At 43.4% G+C, this 14720-nt stretch overlaps 2 protein-coding genes and 1 pseudogene across 2 annotated transcripts; all 3 read left to right on the top strand.

Annotated features, from left to right (window-relative positions):
* The first annotated feature begins 4653 nt into the window (after positions 1 to 4653).
* On the top strand, positions 4654 to 5672 carry LOC102499582 (mas-related G-protein coupled receptor member X2-like; annotated as a pseudogene).
* Positions 5673 to 7924: 2252 nt separating this feature from the next.
* LOC102499159 (mas-related G-protein coupled receptor member X2) lies at positions 7925 to 9511 on the top strand. Its single transcript, XM_014582689.1, has 3 exons — positions 7925 to 8024; positions 8361 to 8484; positions 8758 to 9511. The coding sequence occupies exons 1-3, from the start codon at positions 7925 to 7927 to the stop codon at positions 9509 to 9511; spliced, it is 978 nt and encodes a 325-aa protein (XP_014438175.1).
* Positions 9512 to 11523: 2012 nt separating this feature from the next.
* Positions 11524 to 12692, top strand: LOC102498742 (mas-related G-protein coupled receptor member X2). Its single transcript, XM_027766845.1, is given in 4 exon segments — positions 11524 to 11650; positions 11862 to 12002; positions 12005 to 12389; positions 12602 to 12692. Coding segments are annotated over 4 exon segments (744 nt in total).
* The last annotated feature ends 2028 nt before the right edge of the window (positions 12693 to 14720 follow it).

Genomic DNA, 14720 nt, shown 5'->3' with positions numbered 1-14720 from the left:
AACCGGAGGGACAGAGAGACAGAAAGCAAGAAATCACTCCCCAGGGAGGATGGCCATGCCACAATCCCTTCTCCATTCTCTTCTTGGGATTTTGGGCATGCACACATGTGCTCCTGGCATGAGTTTTAAGTCATCAGGTCCAAGACTCAAACCACAGTCTACTAAGTGAGAATCCAGCTACAAACCATTATGCCATCTGTAGTTCCCTTAAAGGTTCTTGCTGGAACCTCCTGTCCTAGACAATCTGGAATCACTGGGTCCTATTCAGAGGCATGAGGGGCTCCTGAGCTCCAGAATTTTTTTGTTTGTTGTCCTCCATCCACCCTTTTTATGTTTCATATTTCAAGAGTTTCTCTGCCTGTTGTTTCCAACAGTTTCCTGTTCTAGTTTAATAAAACACTTATATGCATTGCCTTTTCTATGCTCTAAGCATAAAAGCTTTATCCTCCAAACCCTCCATGTGTAGTCAACACAGTACCCTGGCAGAGGAGATGAGGGCTGATGAAGAATGAGGACTCTGACACAGGCCTGTGGGTTCAAATCTCTTCTCTACCACTTTTTGGACTTAGACTGGAACAAGTCACTCAACCTCTCAGTGCCTTTGTTTGCTCACATGTAAGGTGACAATCGTAATAATACTTACTACATAGGACTATGTATGGATTAAAAGGTAAAATACCAATGAATCATTGTCAGCTACTGCTGTTCACCTACTTGTGAGTTGTTGCCTGCCTCCTACCTGAAATTTTCAAAGCATGCTTTTGTACCCAAAGCTTTTTATAAGTGAGCATGAATGATTTATACCCCCAAGAATTCTTTTATGAAAATGTGTGTTTTCTGGTGACTCATTTCACTTAAAATTTTTTGTATGACATTTAACCCAAATAATTTCTAACTACTGTTAGGTTCCCCATTCATTCATTCATTCAATTTTTTTAATAAATATTTCTTGACTACCCACTGAGGGCCTCACAAAAAAGTAGGCACTGGGGACATAGCAAAGGACAAGAGAAAGACCTTCTTGTTCTTGTAAAGCAGACACACTAAGCCATTTCCCTGTCTGGAAAGTCTGTCATCCTCAATGAGGTCCTAACAAGAGGTCACATGTCCCTTCTCATGATCTCCTTTCTCCCTGGTAGTCTTATTCTTCTCAGTCACTGAGTGTGGCCATAGGTCATTATTGGTGCTTCCAACTTCTTGCCCCTGAGAGGAATTCTCTGTCCTAGAACAGGATTCCTTGCTCACATGCCTTGTAATTTTTTGGATACCCTGCCGTGATATGGCCTAGGACAGTGAAGGGGAATGTCTGGACCACAGAACATTTCCAAGTCATTTGAGACACCTGTTTTGCAGTAGAGAGAGCCCAGGTTTTAGAGTCAATGAGAATCCAGGGCCTATTGAGAAAAACATAAAATCCACTTTATGGGCAGCCACCAGCCTCACAGCTATCAGTCCAAAACAGGAGGCACTTTCCAGCTCTGGGCAGGAGGCTCTTTCTCCAGAGTTGCTAGAAACCCTTCCCCTTATCTAACCAACCAACCCCCATTTTGCAGTAGAGAGAGCCCAGGTTTTAGAGTCAATGAGAATCCAGGGCCTATTGAGAAAAACATAAAATCCACTTTATGGGCAGCCACCAGCCTCACAGCTATCAGTCCAAAACAGGAGGCACTTTCCAGCTCTGGGCAGGAGGCTCTTTCTCCAGAGTTGCTAGAAACCCTTCCCCTTATCTAACCAAGCAACCCCCATTCCTTGCTTCTGCATAGCAACCATCTCTTGCCCACAACTTGCTCATTTGAGCCCACCCCAACCCCCTCTTGTCAACTATCCCTATAAAAAGAATATTAACCCAGTGGACAGGGCCAGAGATTAGAGTGCTAGGTCCTCTGTGCCCATAAGCATAATAAAGGTTGTGAAGTTCTCTTTTTTCTCCAAGTGCTGTTTCACTTCTGGCTTCTAGTTTTTCCACAACATTTTGGTGCATTGGCCAGGAAGCAAAACTGAGGCTGGCCCATTGAGCCACCGGTGGCCAAGAGGTCGCTTTTCCTTGAGCAGCTGCCCTGACTCATGCCACCCAGCAGTTTCCAAGTTTCTCCTGCTCGAGGCAGCTGCCCAAGGAACTGCCTTACAGCCACCCAGATTCCTGGGAGAGAAGGGCCTACTTCATCTGGAACATTTTGGTGATGTCTGGAATCTGGTAAGTTCCCGGGAACTCTGTGGGTCTATGGACCTTGGTCAGGCCTACCCAGAAGAGTAGAAGAGAACTGATCACTCTCCTACAGTCACTGGATAAGTGAGGAGGACTGATCACCCTCCCCTGGGTCCCTTCAATCCAAGACAGTCAGGGCAGATTCCCTTAGTGGGAGGGAATGTATAACTTTGGAATGAATGTGTGAATGGTGGTGAGTGAATGTGTTGTGGCTCCATGGCTTTGGCTACAGAGTCTGAGTGGATCAAACAACCTGCAGTTCCATGGAGGCCTCATACAGCCAGAAGGTAAAATCAATGCTGGGGTGTCACTGACCCTCCCTGTGTGTTAGATCCAATGGTGGGTTTATAGTGGGTTACCAAAGCTAAGAGGCTCCCTAAGGTCCCCATGAAGAGCACGGCCAGGCAGACACCTGAGTGGTCCCTTGGTGGAAGAAGGGTGGTCCCATCCCCTGTTTGTTGTAACTGGTCCCTTGGTGGAAGAAGGGGGGTCCCATCCCCTGTTTGTTGTAACACTGTACATGGGATGGTTTTAGGATGGGGGGGGTTATTCATTAACCTATGTCAGGCATGTCCTTCTGTCCCCAACAACTCAGAAAGGAGTTCCTCCTAACAATTGCCCAAGTCACCCTCTCCTCAGAAGCCTGAGAAAACCTCCAGAGTCTCTTCTCTTCTTCTCCCCTCTGTTTTTCTTTATTCCTTCTGATTACTGGTTATTTGGGGACTACAAGTCTGGCCCAGGGTCAACAGGGCACAATTGAAAATGTCTCGACTCAGATTCCACAAAGATGTTGATAGAATCATCTGTGTTGTTTCCTCGGCACTCTTGGTTGAGCTGTTTAGAAAATCTGCCCCTCTCTTGGTTGGGTCCCAAACACCCACTGCCCACTTTATGCTAAATACCTCTACCCTTTCACTGGAGAACAGTCTCATTGCTTTAGAAATCTGAAACTAGGGTGGGCTATTTTGACCCTTGCCAAAAGCGTGCAAGGAAGCTGATTCCTAGGCAACTCCTATAGAGAAACATTAAGGCCAAAAACCCAGATAGTCCAGTCTGGCCTCTGAACTCTTTTTGACTTCGGTATCAGCAGTCTCATCAGTCTAGCTGTAAGCTGTACTGCCTGGGAGTCAAAAGCCTTTGACAATTGGAAATCTTTATGGTGGTTGTTTTATTGCGCACCGCCCCCTCCACGTACACACACACACACACAGAACTCTCCCTCTTAGTGCACTCACTCATGTGCACCAGCACTCACAACCCTTTCCTCCAGACTGTGACAGGAGATAGGAAAAGCCCCCAGGGGATCTTGGAGGTCACACCCATGGTTTCTGGGGCTGTATACTCTGAGCCCCTTGCCATTGTGTTTCCCATTGTACTAGTCACTTTGTTTACCCTGGGACTAATATCACTATCCCCTAGTGACTAGAGTTGAGAATGCATCTCCCTGGAAAAACACACATGGACTATCCTACATGTTCCCACACCATTTGTAATAACCAAATGCTATTATGCTTCTAAAAACTGCTTGTATTGTCTCAATCAGATGCTTGTGTCCTCTCCTGGGAGCTATACTTATCATGAGCCTGTTAATTGATAATCCTAAACAAATAAGCTGAGGAGGCTCAAGAAGGGAGAATGAGGTAGAAAAAGTGGGAAAAAAAAAACAAAAACAAAAACACAGACACACAGACTTTCAGGATGGCTACCAGCCTTGCAGCTATCAGTCCCAAACAGGCGGTACTTCCCAGCCCTGGGCAAGAGGCCCTTTCCCCAGAGTCTTCCCCCCACCACCTTGTCAACTGTCCCTATAAAAAAGTGTAAACCAAGAGTGAGGGACTGGAGATTAGAGTGCTAGCTCCTCTGTGCCCACCAGTGTAATAAAGGTTATGAAGTTCTCCTATTTCTCTGAGTGCTAGTTCACTTCTGGCTTCTGGTTTTTCCACAACACTATGATTTTCTGCCTTTGCTAATCTCTGGAAGACTCTGTTGGCCTCGCCTGTACCACTCAGAAAGTAATTTCCATGTAACAGGGTGATCCTGAGAATCTGGGACCCTATGTAAGCTCCTCAAGTGGGGGGTGATTTCTCGCTTTCTGTCTCTATGTCTCTCTCTGTCTGTCTGGCGAGCGCACGCGCCCTACAGTGAAAATCTCTCCAAAAAAAAAAGTGTAAACCAAGAGTGAGGGGCTGGAGATTAGAGTGCTAGCTCCTTTGTGCCCATCAGTGTAATAAAGGTTATGAAGTCCTCCTATTTCTCTGAGTGCTAGTTCACTTCTGGCTTCTGGTTTTTCCACAACACTATGATTTTCTGCCTTTGCTAATCTCTGGAAGACTCTGTTGGCCTCGCCTGTACCACTCAGACAGTAATTTCCATGTAACAGGGTGATCCTGAGAATCTGGGACCCTATGTAAGCTCCTCAAGACTTGTTTGTGTTTCCAGGGGAACCAGTGGAGAGCTTCTGAGCATGAACGCAACAACCCCAACCTGGGAAACCGAAATCACAGCAACAAATGCAACCAACCAGGTCAATGCTGGATCTTGCCTCAATGTGATCTTCAACCTAAATTTGTTGAAAATCACCATTGCTCTGTTTGGGATGCCGGGAAACGCCATTGTGCTCTGGCTCCTGAGCTTCCGCATGCGCAGGCATGCCTTCTCCGTCTACATCCTCAACCTGGCTGGAGCCGACTTCCTTTTCCTTGGTGTCCATGTTGCTAGGTCCCTGGAGCAAATCATCAAGTCCATCTTCAGCCATGACAAGAAGGAATTCATCCCATTTTTCTTCACCACTGTGTTGAACTTCACCTATATCACAGGCCTGAGCATTCTCAGTGCTATTAGCACTGAGCGCTGCCTGTCGGTCCTGTGCCCCATCTGGTACCATTGCCACCGCCCAAGGCATCTTTCAGCAGTCACATGCACCCTGCTCTGGTCCCTGTCCCTGCTGATGAGCATCCTAGAAGGCAAATATTGTGCTTTCCTGTTCACAGGTTCTAACTATAAGTGGTGCCAGGTATTTGACTTCCTCCTGTTCGCATGGCTGATTGTTTTATTCATTGTTCTCTCTGGGTCCAGCCTGATGCTGGTGGCCAGGATTCTCTGCAGTTCCAGAAGGACACGGCTAACCAGTCTCTACATGGTCATCCTGCTCACCACTCTGGCCTTCCTGCTCTTTGGCCTTCCCTTCGGCATTTACTGGTTCCTCTTATTCTGGATTGAAAATTATTTAAAATCATTATTTTGTGATATTCCTTTGGTTTTACTTGTTTTGTCAGCTATTAACAGCAGCATTAATCCAATCATCTACTTTCTAGTTGGCTCCTTCAGAAAGCGACAGTGGCGTCGGCAGAGGCAAACCCTCAGGCTGGTTCTCCAGCGGGCTCTGCAGGACACTACTTAGGTGAACGAACATGGAGGCAGCTTTCAGTAGGAAACCCTGGAAGTGACCAGAGACAGTCTGGTATAGAGACCAAGAGCCTCATCACTGGTCAGATACATGTGACTTTGAGAGTCAACTTTGCCCTTATCGAGAAATTTCTTAACTTCTTTGAGCCTCGGGTCCATGATCTTAAATAGGTTAAGACAAAAATCTTTCTCCTTCAGATTAACCAAGAGGGTGCCTATTAAATTTGATTACAGGCTATGTGGAACAGCCTTACTCAGGGACTTCAACCCACTTCCATGTAAGCTTTGCCAACTTTTTTTCACAGCTTTGTCCAGGACTGCTTCAGTTTTTGAAGAATCCACCTTTCAGCAGAAGGTTGAAATCAGCACAGGAAAGCTTTAAATTTCTTTAATCAGTGCACTTAATAGGGAATTTAAAAATGGACTAAAGCCTTTTGCACAAGTATCTTTTGTCTCTTTCATACAATTTCAGTCTTGAATAAAATGAAAAGAATTAAATTCCAATCTAGCCCTGAAGAGCAATTTTCTTTCACTTTGGAAGGCCTTAGAATCTCTCTAAAGGTCGATAAATGTTTATTGGATAAATGAGTTAATGAATGAACATAAACTCATGAATTTTTGAAAGTCAAGCCTATAGTAAATCTTCATTTACCAGATTTGATTCACTTTCATGAAAATTACTGGTTTCACACTTTTAGCTTTGAAACCATGAAACTGAGTATAACTAGATCAATCAATATCAAAAATACTTAAGGTTCGAGGTAGACTGTCTTCCAGTGGTTTCCTCTCACATGCCTCTTTGAGAATAACTCTTGCATCCCTTTCCACTCCTTCACATTTCTTCTCCCTAATTCTTTTTATTTGTTCTGCTCTCTCATCCCTCATGTAATTTACTCACTGTACATCTTTATAATGCACAACATGGTTTTTTTCCCAGCATGAAAGTGGTGCATATTAATCAAGTCAAAGATATTACCATATACATTATCAACAGAAGATCAGGTGATCCAGACCATTCAGGGGCTTGACTATTCCTTCACTACAAAATCCCACACTGCTTGGTTGGTCTGCTTCCTACACAGTCTCATGGTGGGCAACAAAGACTCCAAGATGATGATTCCTTGCAGGGAGAGGGACTGTATAAGATAGAAAGGGAGAGGCCAAGATAAGTGACTGGAATCGAGCAAATGGTGATAAACATCTCCTGAGGTGTCTTGACTGTCATTTGCTGGTGCCTCCATTCATGAATTCACAGGGATGTCTGGCATATTAATGAGCCTCTCTGTAACCAGTATTAATGGGGCGCTCCCTTCATCCTGACCCTGGCACAGCATCACATGATATAGAAAGACCTTCTTACATCTGTTAAAGTCAGGCCTTCTTTCCTGTTGACTCTGAGTCTTTTGGAGAAAAAAACTTGTGCTTTTAACCAATTACTAAATTAAGAAGTTTATAACCTGTAAGACACCAGACTTCCAGATGTCCCACCTATTTGGGCCAGGTCAATGTAAAGTTCCATATATTGATTTGTAATATTGTTTGTGTCTTCTGTCCTCAGAACTGAATAAAAGAGTCACTATATCTAAGCACCCCAAAATACTTTCTCAAGACTACTAGGGATTACTTCTGGGTATTGGTCATTCATATTTATTAGAATAGTTTTAATAACTTCTACAGATATTGGTTATTTCCACTGACATAACATAACCTGTGGATGGTGAGTGCTGGGGGTAGAGGTATGGTTGGACAAGAGAATATTTCCTTGTCAGAGTGCTGCAGTTCCCAGAGCTCAGGCTTTAGGGTCAGTGAGGATCGGGTTTAAATCCAGGACCCAGAAATCTCTACCTTTGATAATTACTCAGTCTCCACAAATCTCCATATCCCACCTCTGTAACACACACAGACAGTAATTCCCACAGAGAAAGATGATCCTGAGAAACAGTGAGCACACAATGGGCACTCAAGTCTTGTTTGTGTTCCCAGGACAGCAATGAAGGGTTTCTGAGCATGAATCCAACCATACTAGCCTGGAGGACAGAACTCACACCAATGAATGGAAGTGGCCAGGTGATTCCTCTACTTGGTGAATTGGACACCCTGACCCTAGGCTCACTGACCATCATCTTTGTTCCTGGTGAACTGGCAGGAAATAGGGTTGTGGGACTTTTGGGCTTCTGCATATGCAGGAAATCTCCTCTACATCATTAGTGCTGGCTTCCTCTTCCCTTGCAGCCGCTATATCACACATTCTCTGCTGGAACTCAGCAGACCTTCCATTCCATCTCTGTCTCTACTGCAAGCTTGCTGGCCAGTATGGTGATCTCTCCCTACGTCTGTGCCTTTAGCACTGGATGCTGTCTGTCCATCCTGCTCATATCTGGTACCGATGCCAACCCAGAGACACCTGTCAACTGTATGCTCCATGTTCTGGGCACTGTTACTATGGCTGAGCATTTTAAACAGGTAGTCCTGTGGCTTTCTATTTGGGAATGGTGTTAGGCATTTGATTTCATAACAGCCACATGGCCAGTTTTTAAATTTATCATTCTCTCTGGATCCACCCTGGCCCTCCAATCAATATTCTTGTGTGACTCCCAGCAAATGTCACTAATCTAGCTGCATGTGACCTTCCTGCTCATAGTGCTGGTCTTCAGTCTCTGCAACCTGTCCTTCAGTATCCCATGATTTCTGTTTTACTGAATTCAGAATGACTTTTGTATACTCCCTGTTCATCTTTATTTGGTTTCAGCTGCTCTGTCCCTTGTTAGCAGCAGCATCAGCTCCATCATTTACTCTTTTACTACATCAGATAACATTGATATGAGAAGAGCCTCAAACTGGTTGTCCACAGTGTGCTGCAGGACACTCCTGAGGTGAGTAAAAGTGGAAGTGGCCATCAGCATGAATTCCAGGAGAAATAATTTCTTAAAATATTTAAGCTTGGAGGCCCTGATTCTAAAATAATGAAGGTAAAAATCCTTCCTCTGAGGGCTAAGTAAGACAGTGCCTATTAAACTCTGATTACAGTGTCTCTGGAACTGCCTCACGTGCTTCAACCCATCTCTGTGTGAGCTTTGCCAGGTCAGGGTCCAGGACTCTTCCTAGTTTTGACAAATCTCATATTCAGTGCAAGGCTAAAAGGGCAGGAATGCCTTCTCCGTCTACATCCTCAACCTGGCTGGAGCCGACTTCCTTTTCCTTGGTGTCCATGTTGCTAGGTCCCTGGAGCAAATCATCAAGTCCATCTTCAGCCATGACAAGAAGGAATTCATCCCATTTTTCTTCACCACTGTGTTGAACTTCACCTATATCACAGGCCTGAGCATTCTCAGTGCTATTAGCACTGAGCGCTGCCTGTCGGTCCTGTGCCCCATCTGGTACCATTGCCACCGCCCAAGGCATCTTTCAACAGTCACATGCACCCTGCTCTGGTCCCTGTCCCTGCTGATGAGCATCCTAGAAGGCAAATATTGTGCTTTCCTGTTCACAGGTTCTAACTATAAGTGGTGCCAGGTATTTGACTTCCTCCTGTTCGCATGGCTGATTGTTTTATTCATTGTTCTCTCTGGGTCCAGCCTGATGCTGGTGGCCAGGATTCTCTGCAGTTCCAGAAGGACACGGCTAACCAGTCTCTACATGGTCATCCTGCTCACCACTCTGGCCTTCCTGCTCTTTGGCCTTCCCTTCGGCATTTACTGGTTCCTCTTATTCTGGATTGAAAATTATTTAAAATCATTATTTTGTGATATTCCTTTGGTTTTACTTGTTTTGTCAGCTATTAACAGCAGCATTAATCCAATCATCTACTTTCTAGTTGGCTCCTTCAGAAAGCGACAGTGGCGTCGGCAGAGGCAAACCCTCAGGCTGGTTCTCCAGCGGGCTCTGCAGGACACTACTTAGGTGAACGAACATGGAGGCAGCTTTCAGTAGGAAACCCTGGAAGTGACCAGAGACAGTCTGGTATAGAGACCAAGAGCCTCAGCACTGGTCAGATACATGTGACTTTGAGAGTCAACTTTGCCCTTATCGAGAAATTTCTTAACTTCTTTGAGCCTCGGGTCCATGATCTTAAATAGGTTAAGACAAAAATCTTTCTCCTTCAGATTAACCAAGAGGGTGCCTATTAAATTTGATTACAGGCTATGTGGAACAGCCTTACTCAGGGACTTCAACCCACTTCCATGTAAGCTTTGCCAACTTTTTTTCACAGCTTTGTCCAGGACTGCTTCAGTTTTTGAAGAATCCACCTTTCAGCAGAAGGTTGAAATCAGCACAGGAAAGCTTTAAATTTCTTTAATCAGTGCACTTAATAGGGAATTTAAAAATGGACTAAAGCCTTTTGCACAAGTATCTTTTGTCTCTTTCATACAATTTCAGTCTTGAATAAAATGAAAAGAATTAAATTCCAATCTAGCCCTGAAGAGCAATTTTCTTTCACTTTGGAAGGCCTTAGAATCTCTCTAAAGGTCGATAAATGTTTATTGGATAAATGAGTTAATGAATGAACATAAACTCATGAATTTTTGAAAGTCAAGCCTATAGTAAATCTTCATTTACCAGATTTGATTCACTTTCATGAAAATTACTGGTTTCACACTTTTAGCTTTGAAACCATGAAACTGAGTATAACTAGATCAATCAATATCAAAAATACTTAAGGTTCGAGGTAGACTGTCTTCCAGTGGTTTCCTCTCACATGCCTCTTTGAGAATAACTCTTGCATCCCTTTCCACTCCTTCACATTTCTTCTCCCTAATTCTTTTTATTTGTTCTGCTCTCTCATCCCTCATGTAATTTACTCACTGTACATCTTTATAATGCACAACATGGTTTTTTTCCCAGCATGAAAGTGGTGCATATTAATCAAGTCAAAGATATTACCATATACATTATCAACAGAAGATCAGGTGATCCAGACCATTCAGGGGCTTGACTATTCCTTCACTACAAAATCCCACACTGCTTGGTTGGTCTGCTTCCTACACAGTCTCATGGTGGGCAACAAAGACTCCAAGATGATGATTCCTTGCAGGGAGAGGGACTGTATAAGATAGAAAGGGAGAGGCCAAGATAAGTGACTGGAATCGAGCAAATGGTGATAAACATCTCCTGAGGTGTCTTGACTGTCATTTGCTGGTGCCTCCATTCATGAATTCACAGGGATGTCTGGCATATTAATGAGCCTCTCTGTAACCAGTATTAATGGGGCGCTCCCTTCATCCTGACCCTGGCACAGCATCACATGATATAGAAAGACCTTCTTACATCTGTTAAAGTCAGGCCTTCTTTCCTGTTGACTCTGAGTCTTTTGGAGAAAAAAACTTGTGCTTTTAACCAATTACTAAATTAAGAAGTTTATAACCTGTAAGACACCAGACTTCCAGATGTCCCACCTATTTGGGCCAGGTCAATGTAAAGTTCCATATATTGATTTGTAATATTGTTTGTGTCTTCTGTCCTCAGAACTGAATAAAAGAGTCACTATATCTAAGCACCCCAAAATACTTTCTCAAGACTACTAGGGATTACTTCTGGGTATTGGTCATTCATATTTATTAGAATAGTTTTAATAACTTCTACAGATATTGGTTATTTCCACTGACATAACATAACCTGTGGATGGTGAGTGCTGGGGGTAGAGGTATGGTTGGACAACAGAATATTTCCTTGTCAGAGTGCTGCAGTTCCCAGAGCTCAGGCTTTAGGGTCAGTGAGGATCGGGTTTAAATCCAGGACCCAGAAATCTCTACCTTTGATAATTACTCAGTCTCCACAAATCTCCATATCCCACCTCTGTAACACACACAGACAGTAATTCCCACAGAGAAAGATGATCCTGAGAAACAGTGAGCACACAATGGGCACTCAAGTCTTGTTTGTGTTCCCAGGACACCAATGAAGGGTTTCTGAGCATGAATCCAACCATACTAGCCTGGAGGACAGAACTCACACCAATGAATGGAAGAGGCCAGGTGATTCCTCTACTTGGTGAATTGGACACCCTGACCCTAGGCTCACTGACCATCATCTTTGTTCCTGGTGAACTGGCAGGAAATAGGGTTGTGGGACTTTTGGGCTTCTGCATATGCAGGAAATCTCCTCTACATCATTAGTGCTGGCTTCCTCTTCCCTTGCAGCCGCTATATCACACATTCTCTGCTGGAACTCAGCAGACCTTCCATTCCATCTCTGTCTCTACTGCAAGCTTGCTGGCCAGTATGGTGATCTCTCCCTACGTCTGTGCCTTTAGCACTGGATGCTGTCTGTCCATCCTGCTCATATCTGGTACCGATGCCAACCCAGAGACACCTGTCAACTGTATGCTCCATGTTCTGGGCACTGTTACTATGGCTGAGCATTTTAAACAGGTAGTCCTGTGGCTTTCTATTTGGGAATGGTGTTAGGCATTTGATTTCATAACAGCCACATGGCCAGTTTTTAAATTTATCATTCTCTCTGGATCCACCCTGGCCCTCCAATCAATATTCTTGTGTGACTCCCAGCAAATGTCACTAATCTAGCTGCATGTGACCTTCCTGCTCATAGTGCTGGTCTTCAGTCTCTGCAACCTGTCCTTCAGTATCCCATGATTTCTGTTTTACTGAATTCAGAATGACTTTTGTATACTCCCTGTTCATCTTTATTTGGTTTCAGCTGCTCTGTCCCTTGTTAGCAGCAGCATCAACTCCATCATTTACTCTTTTACTACATCAGATAACATTGATATGAGAAGAGCCTCAAACTGGTTGTCCACAGTGTGCTGCAGGACACTCCTGAGGTGAGTAAAAGTGGAAGTGGCCATCAGCATGAATTCCAGGAGAAATAATTTCTTAAAATATTTAAGCTTGGAGGCCCTGATTCTAAAATAATGAAGGTAAAAATCCTTCCTCTGAGGGCTAAGTAAGACAGTGCCTATTAAACTCTGATTACAGTGTCTCTGGAACTGCCTCACTTACGTGCTTCAACCCATCTCTGTGTGAGCTTTGCCAGGTCAGGGTCCAGGACTCTTCCTAGTTTTGACAAATCTCATATTCAGTGCAAGGCTAAAAGGGCAGTAAAAGGTCGAAATATTTTTGATTAGTGCACTTGATAGGGACTAAACAAAAGTTATTTTTGACAAGTTTCTTTTGCCTCTTTCATACAATTTCAGTCTCAATAAAATTAAAAGAATTCATTTTTAAAAAAGTTTTTGCCATAGGGTCTGTGAGCTTGCTGCAAAGATTGTGAAAAGTAAATTGAGATATAAATCTCTGAAGAGATGGCCATGCTGCAATCCCTTCTCTCCATTCTTCTCCTGGGATTTTGAACACACATGCACATGTACACAAGATGAGTTTCAAGCTATGGGATCAGGATTCAAACCATGATTGACCATGAGAGTCCAGTTCCTTAACCACTACACTACTTGCTGGCTCCAAAATAATTAAAAAGTAAATTGAGATATAAATCTCTGAAGAGATGGCCATGCTGCAATCCCTTCTCTCCATTCTTCTCCTGGGATTTTGAACACACATGCACATGTACACAAGATGAGTTTCAAGCTATGGGATCAGGATTCAAACCATGATTGACCATGAGAGTCCAGTTCCTTAACCACTACACTACTTGCTGGCTCCAAAATAATAATTTTTTTTTGAGAAAGTGATTTTTGCTATAGGGTGCTTTCTGTTTCTCTGTGTCTCTCTCTCTCTCTTTCTCTCTCTCTCTCTGTTTTTCTCTCTCTCTCTGTCTCTCTCTCGAGAAACAGAAAGCAAGAAATCACCCCGTGGTGAGATGGCCCTGCCAAAATCCCTTTTCCTCCATTCTCCTGTTGGGATTTTGGGCACACATGACATGCACTCACCGTGAGTTTTAAGCCACCAGTTCTGGGTCTTGAAGTATGGTTGACTACGTGGGAGTCCAGCGACATAATCATTACACCATCTACTGGTCCCAAGAATTAAATTTTAATCTAAGTCTAAAAGGGCAGTCTTTTTAATTTTGTCAGGCTTTAGATCACCTCTCTAGCTAAATAAATATTTGTAGAGCCAACCACTATGGTGCAGTGGTAATGTAAGTGCCCTGCAAGACTGGAAGCCATATGACTGACTGTGAGATGAGTTAGCTTGAAAAAACACTGGGTTCCGTAACAGATGCTTAGGATAGTGAAGGGGAATCAAAGCATGATGGGACCTTGTTAGATACTTTCTCTTTCTCGCACATGTACTCTCTCTATTAAAAAAAAATGTATTGGATGAATGACTCATTCAATATATATGAACTGATCAATTTTTTAAAGAGGCTTTTTGCCTCAGGGCACATGTGATTGCTGGAGAGAGAGAGAGACAGTGAGAGGGAAAGTGATAAATAAACCCATGAGGAGTTGGCCACATCACAATCCCTCCTCTTCTAATCTTCTCAAAGGAGTTTGGGGATGCACACACACACTCCCGGCATGACTTTCAAGCCACAGGATCTGGGACTCTCACCATGGTCAGCCATGTGACAGTCAAGCAATATAACTGCTGCACCATCTGCTGGTCCCAAGCTGATGGATTTTTAAGTCAAGCCTGTGCTAAATTTGCTTTTTTACCACACTTGATTAACCATCTTTAAGTTTATTATTTTCATAACTTTCAGTTTTGCAAGCATGAAATCAAATTTTATAATCATAACAATCAATGTTGAAATGTATTTAAGGTTTGAGATGGTTTGTCTTTCTGTAGTTTCTTTCACATGCCCTCTATTAGAATCCTTCTTGAATCTCCTCATATTCCTTCACTTTTGTCTTTATCCTGATTCTCTCTTTCTGGAGTCCCTCTAATCCCTCATGGAAAGTTGCCAGTGGGACTCAGTAGATTCTATATTCTTTGAGGACAAAATGTATTACAGAATTATTTTTTATGCCAAAGAGCTCACAGACAAGCATCTGCATAACCCACCAGGTTGTCTGACATATGTTGAATTCGAGGTTAAGGCCCCCAGACATTCACAGCTCTTGAATTCTACAAACCTGAAGAATTACCACCACATGCATGTCACTGGTGTCTGCTGCTTAAATATTCTAAAGCAGATGGTGGAATGGCAGTCTTTTTTTTTTTTTTTTTATCCAATTTTTTTATTTTTTTTT

Source organism: Tupaia chinensis, unplaced genomic scaffold (assembly GCF_000334495.1).
Source record: "Tupaia chinensis unplaced genomic scaffold, TupChi_1.0 Scaffold143740_1, whole genome shotgun sequence".
Lineage (NCBI taxonomy): Eukaryota > Metazoa > Chordata > Mammalia > Scandentia > Tupaiidae > Tupaia > Tupaia belangeri.
Note: the sequence above shows the minus strand (reverse complement) of the source record. Positions and strands in the feature narration are given on the sequence as shown.

Excerpts from the sequence above, each read along its gene's own strand:
- LOC102499159 (XM_014582689.1), top strand. The coding sequence starts at position 7,925 with ATGGTGATCTCTCCCTACGTCTGTGCCTTTAGCACTGGATGCTGTCTG. Across the intron at positions 8,025-8,360 it reads CCCAGAGACACCTGTCAACT|CTGCTCTGTCCCTTGTTAGC; the intron begins GTATGCTCCATG and ends ATTTGGTTTCAG. Across the intron at positions 8,485-8,757 it reads TGCTGCAGGACACTCCTGAG|GAATGCCTTCTCCGTCTACA; the intron begins GTGAGTAAAAGT and ends CTAAAAGGGCAG.